The sequence below is a fragment of the Psittacula echo genome, assembly GCF_963264785.1.
Source record: "Psittacula echo genome assembly, chromosome: 2".
NCBI classification, from domain to species: domain Eukaryota; kingdom Metazoa; phylum Chordata; class Aves; order Psittaciformes; family Psittacidae; genus Psittacula; species Psittacula echo.
In genome coordinates, this window is record NC_137737.1 from 83,256,165 (window position 1) to 83,283,321 (window position 27,157).

General features: G+C 39.9%; 1 protein-coding gene across 1 annotated transcript in view; it reads right to left on the bottom strand.

Moving 5' to 3' along the window:
* Positions 1–27,157, bottom strand: part of TRIO (trio Rho guanine nucleotide exchange factor) — a 250,363-nt gene that overhangs the window by 173,226 nt on the left and 49,980 nt on the right. The window contains exon 2 of the mRNA XM_080611553.1: positions 1,798–1,872. Within this exon, the coding sequence (XP_080467679.1) occupies positions 1,798–1,872 (75 nt within the window). The remainder of the gene's footprint in view (positions 1–1,797; positions 1,873–27,157) is intronic.

Here is a 27,157-nt window from a genome sequence, read left to right on the forward strand (position 1 = left end):
TGGCGACATGGCACCCCAGAAAGAATTGAATCAGACAATGGGACTCATTTCCGGAATAACCTTATAGACACTTGGGCCAAAGAGCATGGCATTGAGTGGGTATATCACATCCCCTACCATGCACCAGCCTCTGGGAAAATCGAACGGTACAATGGGCTGTTAAAAACTACACTGAGAGCAATGGGTGGGGGAACTTTCAAGCATTGGGATACACACTTACCAAAGGCCACCTGGTTGGTCAACACCAGAGGATCTGCCAACAGGGCTGGCCCAGCCCAGTCGGAACTTTTACATATTGTAGAGGGGGACAAAGTTCCTGTGGTGCACATGAAGAATTTGCTGGGGAAGACAGTCTGGGTTATTCCTGCTTCAGGTAAAGGCAAACCCACTCGTGGGATTGCTTTTGCTCAGGGACCTGGATATACTTGGTGGGTAATGCGGGAAGATGGGGAAGTCCGATGCGTACCTCAAGGGGATTTGATTTTAGGGGAAAACAGACAATGAACTCAATTGTACGCTGTTGCCTGCTATAGCCATCAACTAGAAGTCTGCAGGGCACCAGCGACTGGCCCTGACTTCCCTCCGACCATCATCCCAACAGAGAATGAACTTTGATAGAACCGGATGAGTTCTACAGTGAAGGAACGATCAGCATCAGCAGACAACGATCCAACACTGCACACAGCCTCTCCTGCCCTGAAAGACTGTTACAAGAGATGGAGCCCAACATCATGAACCGAACGGACTCAGTAGCTTTATAGGAATTGGTCCGTGCACTAAGATAACAGTGCACTGAAATGAGAGTGAGGGTATATGGAAAATGTGGGATCTGAGCATGACGTGAATGGTATGGAATAAGGGGTGGATACTGTCCTGGGTTCAGCAGTAGCAGTCAGTTTTTCTCCTTTTTAGTAGCTGTTGCAGCACTGTGTTTTTGACTTTCAGCCTCGGAACAAAGCTGATAACAACTGATGTTTAGACTGACCAAAGACTTTGTGAGTCTCATGCTCTGCCAGGGAGGAGGAGGGGCCGGGAGGAAGCAGGGACAGGACGCCTGACCCAAACTAGCCAAAGAGGTATTCCATACCACAGCACGTCATGCCCAGGAGGTAGAACGGAGAGTTCCCGGAAGGGCTGGATCATGGCAGGGTGGGGGTGAGGTACCGGTTGGTGAGCGGTTGTATTCTCTTGCTTGTTATTTCCTTTATCATTATTATTATTGGTGGTAGCAGTAGTGATTTGTGTTATACCTTAGTTATTAAACTGTTCTTATCTCAACCCGTGGGAGTTGCATTCTTTTGATTCTCCTCCCCGTCCCTCCAGGAGCGGAGGGAAGAAAGGTGGGGGGAGAAGTGGACTTCGTGGTTCTGATTTACAGCCTGGGCTTAAACCACGACAAAGATATGCAAAGAAATTTGACTTCTGCGACAGAGATATTTCTCCAGTGCTTCAGATAGGCCAGTAACAAAGCCATCTCTGTAAAGCAGAAATAAGAGAAGGAATATGACTACAATATGGCAGATTTTTCTACGTTGTCCTAAATAATGTTGTTGGATATGCAAGGAGCACAGGACATGACTGGGACGACAAGCAGTACGTTCCACATTCAACAAGATACTTACCTCTTTATTACACGTCTTTTCACAATGCTCATGTTATGTTTGGGACGTCCAAATGTAATAGGTGCTACCCTAGCCGTCCATAACATTTGTAATGATATTTAAAAGTACTTAAAATACCATTTTACATGCGACTAGCAACAGTCATGCATTCCACAACACAAGAAAATAACTGTACCTGAAAGGTATGCAACTTTTTCCTTTAGAATTGGCAATACTTCCATAGCCTTCATTTCATCATTTTTGCGAAACCCTGAAGAAAGGAAAAGACAAGATAATTAGTCAGAAAATCAGACAAGGCCAGCTTCTACATTTAATGAATGCATAGTAAAACATTTACCTTTGGAATATAATCTCAATGTTATGATTACAGGAATCAAGGTAATCTTATGATAAAAGGTTGAAAAAAATAAACTAAACTTTTAAAATATATTAATGAGAACAAGTCATTGCTTTGACTAACTTAAGACCAATTGCATGGTCTGTTAGAAAACCTTAGTAGAAAACAGGATACTGGAATTAGCCTTTTCAATCAGTAAATAAAAACTACCAGTTACATTCTGTTACTTCTAATTCCACTTTTACTTTATGTTCCAGGAGAGACTAGTATCAAGCTAACAGCAGCAGGTACTTTTAGAACAATTACCAGTCAAAAAACTCCAACCCAAAACCCAGCAAAACAAGACACAAGCAAAACCCCCTCAAATTTCCAGGCTTCCCAAAAAAACACTGCACAAAAACACCTACAAAAAAACCCAACAATATTTACATGCAACTTTCCTCACGTCACTCTTGTAAGCGGAATTGGGAGATAAAGCTCTCAACTGCGTCTTTTCTGCTGCCCGACCAGAGCAGCATTTTGTAACAGACAGCACATTTTGTCATGTTAACTCTATACACTCACGGAGTTTGGAGGGGTCCCCAAAGTGAGTGATTACAGTCAGTCTTGCAAAGCAGCACACCGTCAGCTTGCCCCCCCTCCCTACTTCCATTACATTTCTGTGGCCAGATTCTAAACTTCTGCCTTCCTTAAGTGAGACTTAGGGAGCATTTTATATTCCTTACATTCTATATTAACCTGTACAATATAAAATTAGTCCCTTTTGGGCCCATCTTGTTCATATTGCAAAAATTGGGTGGTTATGTACCCACACTTCAACTAATTCTATGGTCCTTCCCACTCTCTCTGGATTCATGTGGGGTTTCTTTTTAAATCTCATTTCTGAGCACAGTACTTCTTTTGGGGTAAGAGGGAAGTGCTCACTTCTCTATCACTGTTGAAGCCCAGAAGTGCTGTTAAGTAAGACAGCCCAAACAGCTTGGTACAAAACAGTAGTTGTGTTCCTTAAAAGCAACAGTTTGCGCTATTTAGAAGGTAAAATAAGCTTCTTAAGTATTTATAGTTCCAGGGAAATCTTGCAAGACCAAGCTCTTGTGTATAAGTGGCAGTTTAATCTAAAATATATTGTTCCTCCTCTGTGCCTCTAAAGACGGCAGCAGAAGCTGTCACTGATGCCCAGCAGGGAGGCCACCATTTCTTTTCCTCCTCAAAAATACTCAAATGTTTCACACCCTTTTGTCTCAGGCTCTGAGCTTGAAGAAAAGAGCTGTGCACTTCACAGCTAAAACCTCAAGGTGTCATCAAGTAATATAAGCAAGATTTATATATTTAACTTACATTACAGGTTGTCTATTCCAGCCAGCAATACTGGGACTTCTGTGCCACTACAATATCTAGTTATGGGCACTACCCTTCAAAACAGACCCAGGACACATAAAACAGAGCACTCAAGAGGCAGAGATGGCCAAGTGTTTACATGTCATGAGCTATGAGGAAGGACTAAACCAAATGACACTGTTTAGTCTGAAGAACTGAGAGGAGACATGGTAGAAGCCCTCAAAACACAAAGTCTAGTGGTGGCAAAAGGAAGCTGGCTAGAATTACAGTGAGAGGTTTACTTTAGGTGGCAGAAGTTTTGTAAAGGAGAAAACTGTGAAGCAGCACACAGGATTGCCTGGGGAAGACTATGGATTATCCATGGCTAGGGATTTTTAAAAAATGCATTTAAAAAAGTATCTGTCAGCAACACGTGCCTCCAGTTCACTGTAACTGAAGTGTTTGACCAGGACATTGTCTCAGCACACACAGATAGCAAACAAAAGAAATCAACAAATCATAGAATCATAGAATAGTTAGGGTTGGAAAGGACCTTAAGATCATCTAGTTCCAACCCTCCTTCCAACCTCACACTAAACCATGCTACCTACCCAAGGCTCTGTCCAACCTGGACTTAAACAGCACCAGGGATGGAGCATTCACAACCTCCCTGGGCAACCCATTCCAGTGCCTCACCACCCTCTCAGTAAAGAATTTCTTCCTTAGATCCAATCTAAACTTCCCCTCTTTAAGTTTGAACCCGTTACCTCTTGTCCTATCACTACAGGCCCTAATGAATAATCCATCCCCAGCATTCTTACAACCCCCCTTCAGATACTGGAAGGCTGCTATGAGGTCTCCACGCAGCCTTCTCTTCTCCAGGCTCAACAGACCCAACTTTCTCAGCCTATCTTCATAGGGGCGGTGCTCCAGTCCCCTGATCATCCTTGTGGCCCTCCTCTGGACTTGTTCCAACAGTTCCATGTCCTTTTTATGTTGAGGACACCAGAACTGCACACAATACTGCAAGTGATGTCTCAGGAGAGCAGAGTAGAAGGGGAGGATCACCTCCTTCGATCTGCTAGTCACACTCCTTTTGATGCAGCCCAGGATACGGTTGGCTTTCTGGGCTGCGAGCGCACACTGAAGCCGGCTCATGTTCATTTTCTCATCAACCAACACCTCTCCACAGGGCTGCTCCGAACCTCTTCTTCGCCCAACCTGTAGCCATCCCTGGGATTGCTCCGACCCAGGTGTAGGACCTTGCACTTGGCATGGTTAAACTTCATCAGGTTGGCATCAGCCCACCTCACAAGCATGTCGAGGTCCCTCTGGATGGCATCCCTTCCCTCCAGCGTATCAACTGAACCACACAGCTTGGTGTCATTGGCAAACTTGCTGAGGGCACACTCAATCCCACTGTCCATGTCACCGACAAAGATGTTGAACAAGATCGGTCCCAACACCAATCCCTGAGGGACACCATTCGTTACCGGTCTCCAGCTGGACATCGAGCCATTGACCACAACTCTGTGTGCGGCCATCCAGTCAGTTCTTTATACCCCGAGTGGTCCACCCATTGAATTGATGTCTCTGAAACTTAGAGACAAGGATGTTGTGTGGGACAGTGTCGAATGCTCTGCACAAGTCCAAGTAGATGACGTCAACTGCTCTACCCCTGTCCATTCAGTTCCATAGCCCCATCACAGAAGGCTACCAAATTGGTCAGGCAGGATTTCCCCTTAGTGAAGCCATGCTGGCTGTCACCAAGCACCTCCTTGTTTTTCATGTGCCTTAGTATGCTTTCCAGAAGAATCTGCTCCAAGATTTTGCAAGGCACAGAGGTGAGACTGACTGGTCTGTAATTCCCTCGGTCATCCATTTTCCCCTTCTTGAAAATGGGGGTTATATTTCCCTTTTTCCAGTCATCAGGAACTTCACCTGACTGCCATGATTTTTCAAATATGAAAATCATCTTCCAGCCATTGATCAGTTTCCTGCTTTTCCATGAATACCATAAAGCAAAAACAAACCCAAAATTCGATACATGTTCTCAGAAGGGTTGACCAGGAAAACTGGTTCCTTGGGTAAGCATGCTGCATGAAGTGTTTCTACACGATGGACAATATTTTGCAATTACACAGCAACTCCAGACTGACAAAACAGTGGAGGTACACAGCTATTTCTTAGACAGAAGTCTAAGATAGCTGCAAAGGAATGCCTTGTATTATTCCTTCCTTTGGAGTACTGGCTATGGGCTATCAACCTTTTACTTAAACTGCCTACAGTTTTGTCCCTACTACATTTTCATTTAGTATGGACTAAAGCTTAAAATAAGACTTCAACAAAAACCCTGGACTTAAAGAACTCATCTCAAAAGATAGCAAATACCTCTTTCCATCTTGAAATACTTGGGCTTTAGTTGTCTGCATATAGGCACATTTCCAGATTTAAACTTTTTTTAACATGCTTTGAGCCACCCTAAGCTTAATGCCAATTTAGCATGCTCAGCTTTCATATTAACCATGGCAACTCCTTTTCTTTACAGTAAATTTAGAGGTAGAAAACACTTTCTCCTCACCTAAAAAGCATGCAGAAACTAGTGCTGTTCTTTGCTGTCTATTTTAGCACAAAATTACTCAAGACACTGGTGTTACCACAACTTGCTTGTTCAGATTTCTAAGGCTTTAAACTATTTCACCTCAGATAATGCACAGTAGCTGCACATTTTACTTTGCCTGTGGCATATAAAAAGCAAGAAATATTTAGCTAACATTTCTTTGACTATTAAGGGGCTGCTCAAGGTAAACACCCTAGCAAATACGTTAGGGCTTGGCTCGTGTTCTGGATCTGCATATCCTTCAGGCTGACTGCCTCGGATTATCATATTCCTGTTGCTCTAAACAGCCAATTTTCATTCCAGTTCTGCAGTGTTAAAGCTCAACTGAAGAGACTGTGGGGATTACAATTGATGAAAGAATGCTGGGGAGCAGAGAGGGTGAATACAGCAAGAAACAGAGCTCCAGCAGAGCAATAATAACACAAAAAGCAGCAATAAAGCAGGTTTTAAGGGCTTGGGGTGGGTCCTCCCCTCCCTTTTTAGAGCTTTTCCACCACAGAACATTTGCTACTATGAGGATTTCATTTAAAAAAAAAAAAATTAAATTAAAAGGCATTTGCCGCACTCAAATGAAATGCCATAAATATCTGCACCAATCTCTCCTTACACAGCTCCCAGCCTCCGCGCCAGCCGGCTGCATCACATGTTCCTGAGGGTGATGTCATCCTTTCCCGGCCGGCCGGCTGCAGCTCCTGCGCCGCGGTGCTGCGGCAGTGCCCGCAGCCCGGCACCCACCACGCCGGCAGCAACGGAGCCAGCAGAGGTGCCGGTGGCAGACCCGCTCCCGGTGGGGTGGGCTCAGTGGAGGATCACAACCCAAGCCTGCACTTGGCAAGCACAGAATTCAAGTGGGCTTTCATTCCTACGGCACATGCTTCTCTTTCCAAAGCACGATGTGTGTGCATGTATGGCACGTATTTGTGCTGCTCCTTTCACTATCCACATCATCTAATAAAGCATTTTTATTTGAAAAATGTGGGGATTAATGATAAATCCTACACTAGTACCTTTTAAAGACAATTTTAGTCTTAACCAGGAAAACTACCCTTGGTATTTTCAATACCTATTAAAGGAATATTAATTTTACAGTTTCACATTGTTAATAGGTAGTATATGCCCTTCTATTGTCTCATACATCATACAGACGCTTTTCCCTAACTACCAGTCAAGAGGAAAGAACATCACATTATGCTAATTAATATTCAACTTCAGTAGGTTAAGTAACACATAACTAAGTAGTCCAATTTTAGAGGGTTTCCCCCTGCCCCATGAAGCTTGCAGGATTACACAATCCCCTGAGTTACATACAGCCTTCTACTACAAGAGTCTGTTATTACAGAGTAGTTACTGAAATGTTCTGTCACATGACTGAAGATCTTTAAAAGATGAAAACAAGAAAGAAACAAAAGAAAGCCACCTAAACTTTTTATACAGATATCTGCAGTGGGAAACAAAGAAGTCTTTTCCACAAACACACCATCTCCTCTTTGCCCCCACAACTTCAGAGCCAGAAGACACCATCAGCTAGCCAAATTTTAGAAATTACATTGTCTGTATTAATCCTTTTTCTCATGCTGTACAAAACTAACATTTTGCTGCAATGTATTAATTTATCCAGGTTAAAAGACCCATGAAAAGAAGCATTCCTGGGTAGAGGTATTGCCCCTAGGAGGTTTCTGAGGCCCTTTATCCAAATGGCCAGGAGAGCCCCCTCTCAGTTGGGCTGCAAGTGTTGTCAAATCCCAGTACGAAGACCTGGCTGCAGAGCTGCACGTCCATCTGCCCTGGAGGACAAGAGTAACCCAGTATAAGGGGCCACCTTTTGCCTGGAAATCAGAGCATTCCTTTACTTCTAGCACTCCCCTGGCTACCCAACTTGCTGAAACTTCCCATTGACACTGAAATATAGTAAACAAGTCACCTTTACAGCAGTAACAGAAACTGGGTACCCTGTATGGTTCATGCATCCAAGGCAAATGCTGTATTAGTCTAGGGCTAAGGCATCCTTCAGGCACAGGAAACAAGGTAACTGTTAATCATTTTGCACTGCAATGATCAGTAACTAGTCAGCCACACAGAGTGAGCAGACAAAATTGCCTTAAACACCTCTTTTAAGTTAATAACTTGATTACACAACTGTGATACAAAAAGTGAGAAACAGCTTCCCTAAAGATGCACTGCTACCCCAGGAACACAGAACTCTGTCAGTTTGAAAGTATTTTCAGTGATATGCATTGTTCAGTTATAGCAACAAACACCAACTACTGAAACAGAAATTAAGACAGTAAAAGGACTCTGAAATTGAGGCTAAGATCAGCATATCTTAGCTAGAAGGTTGATGAAGTACTTATCTATTGCTGTCACATTTAATTGACTTTAAACTTCTGAAGCAAGGTCAGAGCAAACATCCACAAAAAAAGGAATACTCTCATCCTGAAAACTTGCACCTTTAAGAGCGCAACTGCTTTTCCCTGGCAACATGAAAACAAGACCTTTCCACAGGTGCAAACAAAAAGAGCCAGACTCAACCCACAGCACATCAATGCTTTAGGCTCTCTTTGGACTTCAGAAGAATGACTGCCTGTGTCGTGTCATTGACAGCAAGCAAGTGCCTTATCTGCCAGGCTGCTCCCTCCAGCACCATCCTTCTAACCCCCACCTCTTCTTTGACAGATATCCCATCCCAAACTGGAGAAACCTCTTTCAGTGAGTTATTTTCCAACAGAGTACTCTCTTCATTTCAAAGGACCTGCTCTGATATGCTTCTGCTCATATTCACACACTATGCTATGTTCCATAGGAAGGGGAAAAAAAGCCACATAGAAACTGTGATAGCCACACTCAGAACTGCTACATTAAAGTCACAGTTCAGGTAATAAGGGAGCTAGGTAATAATCAGACTGATTTAGGTTAGTCATAAGTAGAAAGAACTATTTGCTAGAAGATGAGAGGTAAAACAACTTCCATGGGTGGGGATGAGACCATTTCCTAGCCAAGCAGCATTTTTCTGCATTTAGGTAAGGCAGCAGGAACTGTAAACCGCTCTGCACAACTCCTTGCATCTACTGGTTTCTTTGTGTTGATTTAGCTTCCCCTTGGAACAGACAGTCCGGAAACTTTAGCTAGTCAGCATTTAAGCAAAAAGAATCCAAGATGTTACAGTCTTTAGCATTTCTTCTGTTTCACAGCATGAATGATACCAACTACATGACTGAAATCTGAACTATTCCTCCCTTTAATAGCAAAGCCATCCTAGCTACATTTCAAGAGAAACTGCTTCTTAGTTAATTAAAAGGAAAAAAAAAAAAAAAAAAAGGCGTAAAGAAGCTCACATATAATAAAATTCTTGCATTATTGGACTGATAAAGGTTTCATTATTTGCCTTTTTTCCTCCCCATATCACAACATGATGACATTGACTTTAAATCCTGGAAATCCATTGGTTTATTGAACTTTCTTATCAGTCAACAATTGTATATGCAATTTAATTTATACACCACCTCCCAGTGTCCAAAAAGAGAAAGAGAGCACAGAGCAGGTTCCTATTCTCCCATTTTGCCATGGAGAGTTTTTCAAATAGGACAGTGAGCAAATTTCTAAATATGCTATTACTCCATGAAAAAGAATTTTAAGCACGATAGGAGGAGATTCACAAGCAGCCGCTGTAAAGCCTTTTACATCCTTACTCTGAAGTTGCACAGAAACCAGGACAGATTAAGTCAGTAGAACCATTATACTCTTTCCTTAGATCAGATTTGTAAAAAATTATTGCTGAACTCCAGAAGTTCTTCGGGTTACAAATAAAATCAAACTACTGAGGTAAAGGTAGAGTAAGAAAAGTGAAGTAAATCAAAAACTGAAAAAAAACAAGCACTAATTAAGAATACAGCCCAAAAAGCTGGCAAAAGGAAGCAAAAGCTAACTAAAGGTAGTGCATATATGGGATTACTGATAGCTTTTCTTGATTTTAACTCAAGTATTTTAAGTGCCAATCTCAATTTTATGGTAGGCTTAACTATGAATTCATACTTTTCTACCAAGTGAAAGATTCACAGAGCAATCAGAGCTGTCAATTCACCAACTGCACTGTTATCGCTTCCCATTATAGATGTTGCCTATACTCAGTGCTGCTCGGCGATCTCACACCATCTTCTACATTGCAACAAAGCAAGAGAATTCAGGAAAATTATGGCAAGGACTGGAATTTTATTTCTTCTCTGAAGCTTCATGAGCTTGCAGATGACCAGTTTCAAATGGCATAATGGCAACTTATCTCAGGAACACTAAATTTTAGGTATGTCTGTCATGCCATCTTTAAGACTATATATCTTTCTTTATAGGAGCAAATAAGGAACTATCAGCAGATTTCTCTTAACTGACATACGGATCCGCTGGGCAACATTAGTAACCTTGGCATTCATCATTTATTCATTCACTTTTTCTTGGTCCAGATTCTAAAATCTCCAAGTGATTCCAACAAGGACATATCTTAGAGGCATACAACCAGAGAGGCATGATTTCAGTGTTTTTCCAGCAGCCAAAGTCCTGATCTTAAGCAAAGTATTTCTTGTAGCTAACAGCTATTAATTCGATGTTGAGAACCCAATCCTGAATTTAAAGCAATACCAGGACTATGACATGAGTACACTTTTGACTCCCTTCAGCTCTGGCCAGGCTCAAAATCAGAAAACATTACACCTTAAAACCCTCACTTTAATCACAACAGCTCACAGAACGAGCCCCCACTTCCCATTTTGTTTTGCACTCTATGCACTCTCTGTACATGCTTCGCGCAATTGCACCACATCAGTATCGAGCTGGTATGCAGTGCTACCACATGGCAACCAGGGCCTCACAGAAGTGTACAGCTGAGAAATTCACTTGCCGTAAAAAAATGAGATTCATTAGAAGATTACTAGCTCTTTAAGCTGCCTCCTTTCTGGGGGGCATTTGTGCCAAGTGTAAGATGTTCTCTCTTACTTATTTTTAACAGCTCTGTGGTATATCCTGACACCAGAACGCACCTCTCCTGTCTGTATGGTATGGAGGGGAGCACAATGACATACAAAGGGATGAGTGACAAGAAAAGGCTACTAGTGTAGTTGTCAGCAAATACTCAAGCAAGATCAAATTCCCCAATGGAGGGACCATCCTTTTGGTGAAAGCTTACATACTCATCTCTTCCTCACTTTAGAAAGAGCAGTTACTGGGAAACAAGCTACCTCAGGTTTGTACTGCAAAACTTGTTGAAGAGCTGCCTTATGAACAGAAGTAGCGGAAACCTCCAAATCCTAAATCACTGTTAAAAATCTGCAGTCTCGTTTTAATCAAGTAACAGGAACCTTAGAGTTATCTGTATTTTGTAGTGAAGTCCTTCCCAATCAGAATTCCCCTTTGATCCTATGAACTGTGCAAGCCAAAGTACAAATGTCCATTTTTCAGCTGGAACTTCAGATAAGATGACCAAAATCTGATTAGTTTCCCTTCTTTGAAGTGAGGGGAACTGTGCTCTTAAATTTATCTATCCCTTTGGGATGTTCAATCTGTTCCTGCTGTCCTACCAATGTTGTTGCGAGTCCATTTGTTTTGGTGGGAACTGCTCATCCATCCCTAAGCGCTGCAATACTCCAATTCACTACCCTGCTGAGGTGGCAAACCTTCTTGTAGTGGTGTTCTAATACAGCAGCAGCACACTGTAGTCAGACACTTTCCCTGTTGATGTTTGCTACAGACACTCATGGCTGAATGGGTCTACACTGTCAGGGCTATCAGAAGGGTACCCAGCCTCCTATAAATAATTGGTTTAACATGCAGATGTTTTAGCAACAAGTCTATAAGCATTTTTACTTATTTTCCTGTTCAAAAAAACATAGATCAAGTGAAAGGCAGTAGCTTCTAAATTCTGCGCAGCAACAGCTGGAACGTAACATTTTAGATCATGTCCTTTGGCTCTTGTTCCAAACCACCATCTGGAGAAATCTCTTTCTACACTGAAACTGATGAAGACTGCAGTAAGGGCAGTAAAAATAAGCAAGTTAAAACAGATTGAAAATCGGCCTGCATTGTTTTATCCTGAGCAACAATGGGAAGAACTATTTCCATCAGTCCCGAAATCAGTCAAATATACCAAAAACAGATTGCATATTCTTCAAAAGAAACTCCTTTTTACAGCACAAAGTATTGGTTTTGGGCTTACTACCGTTCACAGTCTCCAAAATTAGGCATTTACTGCCTTTTTTTTCCTTTTCTCCACCTTTGTTTTTAAATATGCACACATTTTCTCAACACTTTTGTCACCTTAGGAGATTCACATGCAAAAATTAAACTAGGTTACATTTATACTTGGAGACATTAATACTTAAACATCCGGTTTTTGTTGAACATTCCTTCCCTCCCCCTTTTCCTTTTTTTTTCCACGACATCTTATATTCCTTCTGTGGCAGAACTAGCAGTTTGCAACAAGATGTATGTCAAATAACTGGATTTGTGACCAGTGTTCATTCCTTCAAATTCCCATTTTATTAGTTTGCAGCTGTAAGGAGGCTGAGCTCCAAGAGCACCAAGACACAGGAAATGTAGGACGAATCCAAGCTTCTCTGCCACATTACAGTGCACATACAATAGATGAACGTGAGGAGGAAGGGGAAGACACTTTCCTTCACCTTTCATTGTAAAAACAGTCAAGTGCATATGGAGTCAAACAACAGAGAAAAAGAATCAACCAGAGCTTGTTTTAAACTGCCCTTAGCTTCAGATGTGTGACTGTTAGAAACATTTAGAGGGAGACAAATAAAGTTTTACATCAGAGCTTCTCCCTGTTCTCTTTTTATCTTCTTACCAAGCCAATTTTATTTAAAACACTGATTAACATATGCTATGGCTAGAATAAACCAATTAAAAAAGAAAAAAAAAGAAAAAGGAATAGTGATCAGGAGTCCACAGGGAACTAAAGCTTGGGTATTTCACTTTTAATATGTGAGTGGTTGCTAACAGCAACCTATCTCCCTCCCTTCCTGCTTTTAAAAGGGGAAGCAAGATGAGCATGAAATGCCAAAAGAGATGTCCAATACCCATCTCGTGTGCTCAAGGATTACATTAGAAATTATAGCTCAAATTACTCTGAGCAGGTGCGTGCGTATTCTTAACCCACAGGCTGTGTTCATGAAAAATCCAGGTTTAAGACAATGGAAAACAAGGAAAGCGAATGAGTGACTGCTCTGCTGAGGCAAAACGGAGCAATGCTCAGGCTGGGTGGTAGAGAAGCAGTGCAGCACAGCTTGAGCAGCACGCAAGCGGGTGACAGCATGGCTCCACAGCACACATTACATCATCAGCTTTGTGCAGGGCTGAGCCATCGCTCTGCTCAGAAGGAGCGCTGCCACATGCTGCATCCCTGGATCCATCCCCCAGACCTTACGGAGGCAGAAATATGAGTGAGCTGAAATCATGCAAACCTTCCTCTCCTCACCCTGCCCAAAATCCTCCCCATCTGATCCCTCTGGCAAATTTCATTAGAAACAAAAAGACCACGCTTGCCTCTGCAAACGGATTTCACTCAAGAACCAACAGAAAGGATTTTGCAGATTGTCACAACTGAGAAAGGGAGGTTTCGTTCTTCACTTATCAAATTTGTTCTAGCAGATTTATTTCCTTCAGATGACAAAGGCAAGTAGTCTGAATCTCATTAGAGCCACATTTAACACAGCTACCAAAGTACACAAATTTAACCTAAAACAAGGCTTGGTGTTCTCCATGAACTCCACTTACTCAGCTCCTTCTATGTTACTGTAACAAGAATAAGATTAACATCTTGTCTTCACTTTCATCTATTTCTGGAAATTGATACACATCACTATAAATGCAGCATTCACGACTCTGGTCAGAAGCACACTCTCAAACTCAGCACTCGAAACCAGGAAAAAATCTCTCACCAGCTCACCTATCCTCAAGTCATAAGTAAATTAGTTTGAAAATGATCTTTATTAAAGATATGCAGCATATGCAATAGTGAGATCATGAAACAAAGCAAGCAGGTCCTAATGCTATTTAGGACAGACGCCTATAGACATTCAGATACCCTGCTGTTTGTTTCTCTAGCTTTAATATTCACATACAGATTCAAAAAATTGATACCTATTAAAATAGTATCAAATTGCGTTGGTAACAAGTTACCTGGAAGTAGGGACACGGCGTTATACTCAGAAGAGTGCTAATCAATCTTAAAAAAAAAAAAAAAAAAATCACATAGGAAAATCTTGCTCATTTTAAGGACCAAACTAGACAAAAGCTGTTTTAACTTGACTGTATCTCACCACTTCCTACTACTTGCCAGCACAATAAATCCAGTCAAATACTTGTGAGCTCCCGCTATTTCATGCTCTAATTTTTAACATCAAATCTATGGACCCCGATATGGTTGCCCTCATTAAAATAAGAAAGTGCAGACAGTTGCTTTCCTGTAGGCACAGACAGTGAGTATTCATCTATCAGCTTTATTCTTCAACCTTCTAAAGCATGGACAATACAAAGATATTATATGCCCAAATATATCCAGCCATCCACTTCTGTAACGCTACCTGCAGAATACCACCACTACCAAATGTTTTCCATTTATTTCAACTGAGGGCATTCATCACATGGGCATGTTCTAGCACCTCAGATCCATGCCTTTGAAGAACATGCTCAGACTTAGCAAGTGTTATGGAGTATGGTGTAGATACCATCTGCAAATCAGGACGAAGACAATGACTCAAGTACTGTAAGTTATAGTATTTTCATTAAGTTAACAAAACCAACCTAATTTAAGCTCAATTAAAATGGTTTTGTTGGTCTTCTACAACACTCACTCACTACACAAAATTCTAAATGCATATGATTTCCTGGAAGAGCTCTCTGAGACAACAAGAGAAGCTAGCATTTTAATTGCATTAAAAAGCAGCAGTGTATTTTGGCATGTATATGAATACATTACTTCAGATGTCTACAGTGTATTTTAAAAGCACTAGGTAAGACTTTAACAATGCCTTTGCCTTCATGTCTTTGGTTCCTTACATGATTAAAGATACACAAAGTTGTTTCTGAAGACTTTAAACACTAAAACAAATTAGCAGTCCATAGGTATACTTCCAAATGACCCAGAAAGCTTAATTAGAAATATTAACTTCTGTATAACAGTAACAAATGTGAAATTACATTTCTATCTAGCTGTTTCCATCTTTATTTTACTATTCTTCTCCACTCCCTTACACCATCTCATCAGGTTAACACACAAGTTTATGGCAGTAGTACAGCACAGCAACAGTTTATACTTTATTTAGTTTGGCAAATATTTTTATTTTTACACATTATTAAATGAGAAGCATTCTCTACAGAAGTGCTTTTGGTATAGAGCCATGTTTGTTGTAGACAAGTCATGCAGCAGCTTTCACATTTACTTCTGAGCTCCAATACCCTGACATCCCGTTTAAACTGCCAAACTCTCTTATCTACCATTATTTATAAAAAAAAACCAAAAGCCCCTGAGAAATTAAGTCATGTCAGAGGTTTACTGAATCTTTTTAGTCTGGCAGCTATAGAAAGTTTGAGCATGAAGTAGTATCATGTCCTTTTCCAGCACAAGTCATTTGGGTATTTGAAAGTATACAGGCAGATAATGGATGTATTCTGGACTGAGCACAAAGGAAAGTATGGCAAGTGTTACAGAGCATCCAGTCAGAAGACTTCAAGACCTGGACTGCAACTTCTCCGTAAAAAGACTTCCCCAAAAGTTTTGATAGCTGATACATCACAACAGCCTACCTTCATGCTTCCCTAACTGAGCACAAGTGCGTATGACCAGCATCACCGAGTACATTTGACATACAAGCACATTCTTACTAAGTCCTTTATGCACACAGTTTTTATGTTATACTTTATCTCCACCACCATGGGAGGACTTTAGAAGTTACTTAACAGAACTGGAAGTACATACACGTCAACTTGAGATGTCTTGAGACACCTTCCTCCAGCAGATCCTCTAACTCGGCATACTTCTATTCTCATGAGGGTCAGAAGCAAGACTTAATCCACTACCATATATAACTCAACTGCATACAAATTTATCCCAGTTAGCTCAAATCAGTGCATTTCCAAAGCCCACTTAGTTCTGAATTCAGTAACTAAGCACCAAATGCAAACTCTATGCTTTTAACACTTCAAAGTAGGAGCTGCAAGCAAGCTAGCAGGATATATTTCTGTCAGAATGCTAATACTATTTGCAGCAACAAAACTGCTCTGATTTCAAAGCAGAGTAAAAATTGTTCTACCATCTCAACATCTGGGGAAAACAAACATGAAGTACTTAAGATTCATAAAAAGTAAAATTTTGAATTAACAGGACTTACTCTGTCACTTATGCTTTAAGAAACGATACATATGATGATGCTAAAGGTCCAAGTTACAGCACCGTAACACAGCATCTCTACCTGCATTCTTGATAGCTTTATTGTGAAGTAATTGTTTTACAAAGAAAGTTAATTTAAGAATCAAAATCAACACACTGAAGTGTAGAGTCCAAAAGGCTTCTCAAACATCAGTATCAGAAGCTTAAGTTGCCTACAAAGCAGCCTGTCATTGGCAGATGTGAGAATCCCATCCTTTCACATGGCCTGTTTTTGACTGCTTTGGGTAATTGACTGCCATTAAAATCACCAGATGTTTTTGAACTGTCATTCTTCAAGCTCTTGGTTCAATGACTTTCTATGAATATAAGCTCCCTAACCTTACTGGATTTTTTTTTTTTTTTAATCTTTAAAATTTAAAGGATACTACTCCACATTAAAGATACTGGTGTTTAAAAATTTGACTTCTCACAAAGTACTGCAATTAAATGTGACAGTCAATTTTACTGCTATTTCTTACTTTTGTTTTGTTGAACTAAGGTTTGAAATAGCTGATGGTTATCTTCACTATTTGCTTTGCAGTCTGCTTCTATCTTACCAGCACAGCCCAGTGTTTTTACTTGTTAGTCTATCAGCACCTACCAACTGATTACAACTGAATTCAAAACTTAAGTATATCAGGCTTTGTAACTCCTTCTATCGACCATATTAATGCAATATGATATAGTTAGGGTAGGCAGGAAGTAACTACTGGCAGCCAGAGGACTAACCACAAAAATATACAGCAAAGTTACTTGTAACTACTTACAGTTTTCCAAAAAGAAGACACTTCACATTAAGCATTAAGCCTTCAAAGTGCTAACTCAGAAGATTTTTTTAATTTTCTGGTACAGACATGTGTGCAAACAGTTATTGGTAGCTCATGAAATGACTGCAGGGGATATGCATGTGTGTGCACACATCACTATACACAGCAAAAAGCCAAGGAGTAAGTTCTGTCAAGTTCCATGCAACTGCACTATCAAGTGAATAGTCTAGTGAATATTCCCTTTTAGTGTCAGTGCCACCTTAAGCCAGAATTTTACAATAATTATCAAAAGCAGGCTGAGGATTCTTAGTTTAACTAACCACCACCATGTCAGTAGTCTAAACAGAGACTCACATGCTTATCAATCCTGCTTATCAAGTAGAGCCGTCCATTAACAAACTGGTGAAAAATAAAAAAAGCTGAGCAAATAAGACATCTCCCCACTAAAATGGAAATCTCATCTGGGAGATTTTAAGGAAGTTTCACTTTTCATAAGGAAAGAGAAAAATATATGGGAAAATTTCAATATAAACAGAATTCTCCACAACCTCAAAAAAGAAAGGCTATTAAAACTACTGTGCTCTATCAGGATGAGACTCTTCACAAACACACAAGGCAGGCAAGTACACAGACTTCCACATACAAATTTTGAGCAGGACAGACAGTCGAACTAAATACAAGGCAAGAGAAAACAACCATTTGTTCAAACCAAGTGCACATAAATTTAAACATGTAAGTCAAATATCTGTAACTCATTTTGCACAATTTGGTTATTGTTAAAAAAATGTAAATTGAAATATTCATCTTTGCCTTCCTTAAGTGAAGACTGACCTACAGTTATGGGTCAACACCAAGGCACTCCATCCACATGGAGTATTTTATCTCTGAGTGAAATTCTGCAAGTTCTCTTCCAAAACCCAAGTTAAATTAGCCAACTTGTAAAGTACATAAAAAGCAGTTCAATGATTGAAGTTGTGGAATAATCTTGAAAGGAGAGCCTGCATTTAGCCCAGAAAAAGCATTTAACTTCTTACTGAACTTCCAACAAAGTAACTGCCTATGATTAACAGAAATCAATATGTCACACAATAAAATTAACTTACAATGTGGACTTATAAAAAAAAAAAAGAAAAAGTCCCTTATGCTTAAACTTATAATCAAAAACCAAGAGAAAACATGATCTACTCATCCAATACATGCCTAGTATATCTTCACACTTACAAAGTATAGTAGAACAGAAGAATATAAGTGAAGACTAAAGGGCAACTCTAGTACCATGGAGCTGATCCACTTCTGAAACTCCAGCCCATCAAACACACTGAAGATGAGCTATGTTATAAATCAGCTTCATCCATATATTTCTATTCAGGAGTACCACACATTAGAAGCTCTGCTGTGAGCCTGAATTTTAACATACTGTGGCAAGCCCAAGCAAAGTTAACTGTACGTCATATGCCAGCTAGAGTCTTAATAGGGAACAGACTTTTTTTTTAAGGGAAGTATCATGGAAACCCTACGTTACAACACAATTAACCTAAATCAGACAAGAGCACTTTTGGAAAGCTGCTGGAGATTATGGATCAAATTACAAAAGACAGAATTACAGCATTACACTAGTTAGCTACAATGCCATCCTCTGAATTTTCACTCTCCAGAACAGCAGCTTTAGAGTAAGAAAACAACTGTGTTGCTGCTAGCTTAAAGTCTAGTCCTTGAACGAATAGTTGTCAGGTGAGCAATGTTATTTTGACACAGTCAGCCATTAGCTTATCTGTGTACATCCTTATCTCCAGAATCATCATCTTTTACTTGGAAGTGCTATTTGCCCTGAACACACCACAGGCATCCCTTCTTTATAATGAGTTCAGTATCTGCATTTATGCTCCCTTCAGCAGATGACTAATATTACAAGCACACTATTTTGATTGACACCTAATACCATAGCTGCCATTATCACTTACATCATGCTAAAACATGAAGTGTTACCCACATCTATTTGGAGAGTAAAAGAATACAGAATTGCTTTGACACACTGTCAAGAAGCACTGTCAGGCTTCACCCACCACAGCTACGTTTTCTGTTTCTCCATTTTACAAGGTCATTAACAGAAGTAGAGAAGAGTCTACAATATTATAGCTACACATCTAATTTAATGTTAAATATTATACAGTAACATGCCATTACAAGACAAAGTTCAAGAAATAGTCTAGTGACTTACCATTCAGGAGTATCAACACACCAGCTTTTTTGGTTGCATCCTGTTTATATGATTTTGTTCATACCCCAACAAGCATGTTCTGTTGTCTGTGGCTAAAAGAATGGCTAAAGTAAATGATGCTTGGGAAAAAGAGCAAATTAAGTCCTTATCCCTTTATCAGGAAAAAAAAATGAATTCTGATTTCAAAAACTCAAACCTGAGTTCAAGACCCCAGTGGATTTGATATAGTTCCCATAACTGCTAGGTTTCCATCTTCTCCAAGAACCTCTATTTTCAAGTCATAACATTTTTCAACTAGTCTTGTTTGAGCAGTCAGATGAAAAAAGGTACAATACATGTTCAATATCCAAGTCATCTTTGCCAATACCTATCTTCTGCCTGTACAGTTTCCTTGACTGTCAGTTTACTTAACAGTTGCTCTGCCTGGATTTACGACCAAATAGGCTTTGACAATGATTGCTATTTAATCTTGTGTAATACCCAGATACAACTGTTCCCAGATTGGAGGACAGTTTAAAAAACACAGTCTCTTCCCCAGCTGCATACAAATCTGGAGTCATGAACTAGAAATCTTACTGCTGCAAAACTCGATGGAAAGGACCACTACTACAAATAAAAGCTATTAACCTTGCATATATTTGTCCACAACAAGCAAACAATTATAACCAAGGCTTCTAATTCCTTACTTAAAATTTCAGTTTAATAATTTGAACTTTTTAATGTTTGTATATTAGGCAATGACATTCCAATAAAACTGAGTAACAGAGTTCACCACTTGAGAATCTGGACTTAAGCCACAGTTCATACAGTATGCCACGAACAGGAGAACCTGAAATATGCAATGCAATATAATTTAAAACCAACAGTCAACCTTCTTTCTGCCCAGTAGTCTCACAAAAGTCTGTTTCAGTTGTAGAAGCTGAACACTAGCTGGACATCTGCAAGCAATTTTCAGTTATTATTGCCACCTTCAGAGCTGTCAACTTCAAGGGTCTACAATTTAATTTTTTTTTTTTTTTTTTGTTAATTAATTTTGGGTAATCTGTAAACTCCATTCTGTGCTTTGTTTTAATGAATTCCACTATCTAACCATCATGGTACAACAAGAAGCGTTTCTTACATAAAAAGCTTCAGTGTGCATGCAAATTTGCTAGCAAGGATACCCCACATAAGTATGTAACAAAATACAGAATTATTTCCTTAATCATTTCATCTCTGCTCATATTTACATGAACATTCACATCCCAGTTTCTGAAATGCTTATCCTCCTGAAGATGATACTGCCATGACCTAAATGAAAGTTGACATACGCACTGCCTTAGAAAATTAAAACTGAAGTGATATATTTAAAATTTATCCTGATTTCTAAACCCCTAGAACATCCTTTCCAAAACAAAATTTAAAAAACCCACATCAACACTCCAACATTCTGTCTAGTTACTACTCCTCAGATTTAAACAAATAATCTCAAGAATTATTAACAGTCTGATGAATTTACCATTTCAGTGTAACATATACCTAAGATTTAGATAACGCTCTACATCAACAATTTAATTAAGAACAAACTAGGCATTAGTGAGCAACAGCTCCTGCCTACAGCACCAGACGATAAAATGTAAGATAAATTACAGTGGAGAAGAACGAAATATTCTGCTTCATTTCACCTTAAGATATCTAATGCTCCATTATTTCATCATATTGAAAAGCTAACATACCTGAAAAACAGTATGACCCATGGATTTAAAATTCTTAATGCCACCTATGGGTATGAGAGATTACTCCACTCAGTTAAAAGAAATTGGTCCACTTGGGTTGGGTTGACAAAGACAAGGCATTAGGACCAATATAAATATTTCAGTTTAATGGCCATTTTCCAAGACTGACTGACAGTGTGTCACAGTAGCACAGGGCATACAATGCTAACACAAGAAACCCAGGTCGTAACTGGAGCATTTCTAGGCAAACTGACTCAGTGTCTTTACTCCATGACAGCTCTGATGAATTACCACGTCCTACCAGACTAGAGCTTAAGCCTTATTCACAGGCTGTTGTCCTAATGCTCGCCGAAAAGCTGAATTCCAATTTGGCCACTGCATTACTTAAGTTACCCTGTTCATACCAAGTTAAAAAGGAATATGTTTATTTGCTTTACATTAGACATTGCCACTTCGGTGCTTAAAGAATTCAAAGACATTTAGGACTATGACCCCAAATTAAGACAGTCTTTTCCCTCCCATTGTAATCTGGAATATTACTCACTGCTGCTCTGGACAAGAAGCATTTGGGCAGACAGAGATTCCAGCTTCCCTATTAGCACCGGTCTTCCACAGACTTGTTTAACAACTTGTACAGCAAAACTACATTATTTCCAGATTTCTGCATACATTTGCCAACACTTCATGAGCCTTGCCTTTTGTTTCCAGGACTTGCAAACAAAGCAGCATGATTTTGTTAAGACAGCTAAGAGCAGGTTACCTCATAAAAAAAAAAAAAAAAAAAAAAAAAAAAGAGTGATGTGACTAAGAAAAGCTTTTTTAAAGCAAATTGAGAATGACAGGATCCTCTTCCTGTTTTGCCTGTGCTCACCATGTAACATGCATCAGGGAGGCATTCCACATTAGAAAGTGTGCCACTGACAGCTATACAAATGTGAAGATATTTGATCTGTGTCACAGCAAGCACATCAATCCGCAGCACTGATATACCTTTTCCAACAGACCTAGCACATGAGCTGTCCTAGTTGAGGACCAGCACAATTCCATGTCAGCCAGCTACACAAAAAGAATATTACTAATCCCCCTTGTTGTTCCTTCAGGAAATGAGAGAACAAAGAAAACCAACAAGGAATCTCTTTTAGCCATTTCCAGACAACATGCCTCTAACATGACTCAGGCACTTGAAAGAGTGTTTTACCATGAAACACTGCTCCATACATCAGCAATTACTTCAGTAAGACTATGCCAACTATGTAAGCAATTCAACTTTTAACAGGATGCCAGGGTTTATTGATGATTATGAATGCAGCTCACTGTGACAGGCCAGTAAGTATCTATGTAGCACTGGCCTCGCCAACATCATGTGGGCAAACCTATCAAAGAAACAATTATCCCCCAAAGAATTGCAGTGGGGGGAGACAGTCTATACACACTACCTAACTCCAAGCTAAACAGGGGCTACATAGGGAACTCTTTCATTCGTAACTGCAGGCACATTTGGGCCAGGCCCGCAACCGTTGACTTCTCTCCAGCAACTGCCAGGCACAGCCCCGGTGCTCCCACCATAGGGACAACGAGGATGGAGTCCAGCTGCGCCTGCCTGTAAGCCCGAGACACCACCACCAGCAGGTCACTTGCTCCTCAGCGCACCAAAGCTCCCTGCAAATGTGCAAACCCATGCTGTTTTAAACAGCCTGCATACCTACAGAAAGCAAAAACACACATGGTAGAATAAGAAAGTTATAAATTGACATCTGTCCTCATTTTCTGTACCCTTCCATACAACCACGTCCCATGGGCATTTTCTATTTTTTCTTGAAGTATCACTGCAGGATTAAATTCATGGAGTTAGAACTTAAAGCTCAATTTTTTCCTAATTAGATTTCAAATCATTCTTTTTAGTTTACATGAGTACTTGAGAGATTTGGATTTTGGAGTATGGGGTAAACTATTCACTAGTCATAGAAGCAATTCTCACTCTCAAGCCTTTTTTAATATTAAAACCTATTTAATTCTCAGTATATTCTTGCTAAAAAAAAAAAAAAAAAACAAAAAAAAACAATACGTTAGTTCAGTGTTGGCATACCTGAAAATCAATTCTAACTCATACTAATACAGTTCTCACGCTTCACCCTAGGAAAATTCTTCACACTTAATTTTTAGGCAGTTTGCAAAGTCAACTGCACAGAGGCCTACATGCACAAAGCCACCCAAATTCCATCAGAGCTGTGATGTTGCCAGAGTTTGGGATTTTCAGTTCCCCTTTGTCACAATCATTAACTGCAGTTTTAGTATTCTGCCCTTAGAGCTCATGTTTACGCATCAGGCTTTTGTAGCTTAAACTTGCACGGGAAGGTACACAGGATAGAAAGACCTGAAAGCAGTTAAATGGGATAATCTTAAAGACACTTGCCTTTAATCAAACAAGATACTTAGATTTATGTCTTCACCTACAGTTCTTCTCTGCAATACAAGAATTCTCTGACATAACAGACAGTCCATGATTTCCTCTTCACCTGCATCAGAAATTACACTGCATTTCTTTCTTAAGATTGTTTCCTTTTGCCAGGAGCAGTCCTGCAGCAGTGTCTATGATGCCAATGTAGAAGTGAGTTCCCTATTCTGCCTTAGTTTTCTGAGTGAGAAATTTTCTTCACTCATCCAACTGTAGAAGCAAAATTTTAACATCAGCCAGTACTTTACACTGTCCTTACTGCTATCTTTAGACCTGTATTTAACCAACTATACTTTAAGGTCTTAAGATGCTAGTGCACATTTAGATTCTCTCTGCATCCTTTAAGTGAATGGAAGCCTGTAACTTGAAACAGGAAATCGAAAAATTCTCAGGTAAGTACTACAAGGACACCTGAAACATTTTAGGGCCCTGAAAGAACGAGAAGCTCCTGCTGGCTCCGTGCAACTTGGATCCTGGCTCCAAATACAAAATGGCTCAGACTAGAAGTAACCTTGGGAGGCACACAGTACAATCTCCTGCTCAAAACAGGGTCAGCTCTGAGGTCAGACCAGGTTGCTCAGGGTTTAATCCAGCTGGGTCTCAGAAAATTCTGAGGGCCATATTCCACAGCCCTTCTGGGCAAACTCTTCCAATGCTTAATTACCCTCTTAGTGAAAATGAGAATACACTGTCTCCACCAGGTCACTGATCAAGATGTGAGACAGAACAGGTGCAGAATAGAGAAACTCCACCTGGAACAGGTACAGAATTAATCATTAACCACTACCCTCTGAGCCTGCAGATTCAGGAAGTTTTTCATTCAACAAGCAGCCTGCCTACCTACATCAGTGTCCCAACTTGAATACAAGGCTGTTGCTGTGGGGGACCACACCAAAAGCCTTGCTGGAATAAAAGTAAATCATATCCACTGCTCTCTGCCTTATCCCAGTCTGACAGCCCCAGTCATTTCACCACAAGGGTGACTGGGTTGGTCAGATGACTTTCCTTTTGTACTCATGATGGCTATTTCCAATCAACAACAGCATCAACAACAACTGACTTCCAAGTGGACTTTGTTCATGGTTTTTCCATGGATCGAAGTGAAGCTGACTAGCCTGTAGCTCCTTGGGTAATGCTTCTTGCACTTCTTGAAGACACGTGAAGCATTTACTGTTCTCCAGTCATTGAGAAACCTCTGGTCACTGTGACCTTCTGAAGATGATTGTGTGGCTATTCTAATGTGAAGCAGATTTCTCAGCATCCTTGGATGCAGCCCACCTGATCACGTGAATTTTGCATAGGTCAAGGCTACAAGACTTACAAGAGCTACCCGAGTTGAACATCTTCCACCCTGGTTGCTCTTCTCCCCAAATCCTGTTTTGTAGAACAAAGACCTGGTAGATTTTGATGGAAAAGAAGGCACTGAGTACACTAGCCTCATGTGCATCAGTGGTAACTAAATCACTCACCCCACCCAGCAGCACACACACCTTTTCCTTCTTTATTGCCATGCTGTTAATGTAGTAGCTGCAGCCCTTCTTGTTGCTCTTAGTGTCCATCTTTTATTTTAACTCCGGCTGAACTTCTTCTTTCCTTTGTGCCACTACTTGGCATTTTTCCTGCAGATAAACCAATATCATCAACTTTCTTGGACTTCACCTAATTCATTGTCTCAAGAGATTTTCCTTTGAACTGATTGCTCCTAAAGTCTAATTTACCATTGGACCTGGTGAAGAAGGAACTATATTACCATCTCAGTTTGCACCAAGACATTCCTTATCTCCATTTAATTTTCACAACCTGTTCCAAAACTCCCAGTCTACAGATCTACTTTTTACACTTACTGTTGAGTGTCTAGAAATACATTTCCAAAATGTATTTCTCATTTTTATATTCTTATTTGCTCACTGAAAACCACCCAGAATGTAGCTTATCATTAAAACAGGCAACAATTACAGGAAATGGTGGCATAAGTAATACCACTATTTTCAGTATGACGGAATAACTCAATTCTAATTCTGCTGGAGTAACCTCTGTGACTGGACTATCTGCAAACAAACTTTGAGCTCCTTTATGCAAACAAAATTAAATTAACATACCAACAAAGTCACTGATACGATTGCATATTAGCATTCTAAATTCTGAGTTATTTTCCTCTTCAAATGAATTATCTCAGAAAACCCCACCATTAACCTTCCTATTAGAAGTCCAGATCATTGCAGCAAGCAAGTTGTTAAATAGGAAAAGATGCCAGCAATATCACAGGCCTCTAATTTGATCTCTGTAGAAGTGACAGAGGAAGACTAGCATTATAAGTACACAGAGAACACCTAAACATTCTTTTTATTGACCATTACAGCAACATTTTTAACAACTAAATCTTGAACTAACCAGACTCATGGAATTCAAAAACATGGGTGGTCGACCTGTCATATATAAGGTTGTAATAAAACATTATAAATTACCATAAAATCATTCACCCCTGTCAAAGCAAACTTTAACAACTTCACCATTTGCATCCACCTCCCTTTAGTAATCTTCTGACAAAGGTTAACAGAGAGAATAGCAACTCTCCGTATTTTCAAACATTCTGACCAAGAAAAACAGAAAATGCTGGGAGGGGGGAGTGAAATGTTTATGCTTTTTTTGTATATTTAAGTTTAACAAGCCAGAAATGCAACAGATACAGTCACAGACTGTTTGGGGAATTGTAGTGATTTTTTAGACAAATAAGGCATTCTAACTGGGAGGCTGAGAAATACAATAAATGTAACATGGTTATATCAAAAATGCTATGCTTGAAAATTACAGCCCACAAGAAATTATCTTTCTAGGAACACATCTATTCCCTGACTGGAAGAAAAGTTAAACAGCTTCTTAGAGGGATTCTCAGACAAATAGGTGAAACTACTTTCTTCTTTAAATAAAGATAACCTAAGGCAGGTGCTAAACTGAGTGTTTGCTTTGGTTCTGACCAGTTACTTCTATTCTTACAAGTAAAACATCAATCGTATCCCAAGCTGGACCAATTCTGATACTGCCACTCCTAACTGCATTGCCATTAATCAGCACAGGTATCACAGAAAGCATAATTCCACTGATGCTTCTCCTTAACACAGCACTTCAAGTTAACACAACAGGTTGAGTTGCACTTCATTCCAGTAGTTTCATATTCCTCCTCCCAAGTTACAAAGGGGAGAGACTTCAGTCTTCCAAATACTGCAGCTTAGTAACTGGGAAAACCCTTCTTCATTGTAGGTGAGCAAATACCTGAACTAATTTATATCTGGCAAGTTTGATTATCAGAGAGAATACATGGTTACAGTCTTCAGGTTGGAAATGCATTCAACAAATCACCCATGAAAAATTATTTCCTTATCTGAGGTTTCAGAAATCAGTGAATTGATACTATTATGGCTCTGAACATACACACCTTTCCTTTCATCACTCAACTTTTTCTACCCTCTCAAAAGATCATCTTAAGTGTAAACTTCACAGTTTAATTTTTCAATGGAAGCTTTTTCCATCACATAGCAACTCCTACAATGCAGTAACTGTAAACTCTCACCCAAAGCAAAGGAAGGGAGCCCACCTCACTTACTCCAATGGCATTATTGCATGGGCTTTTACACCATAAACTGCTAGTTTAATACATATAGCCACATCAGACTGCGGGTTTCTGCCTT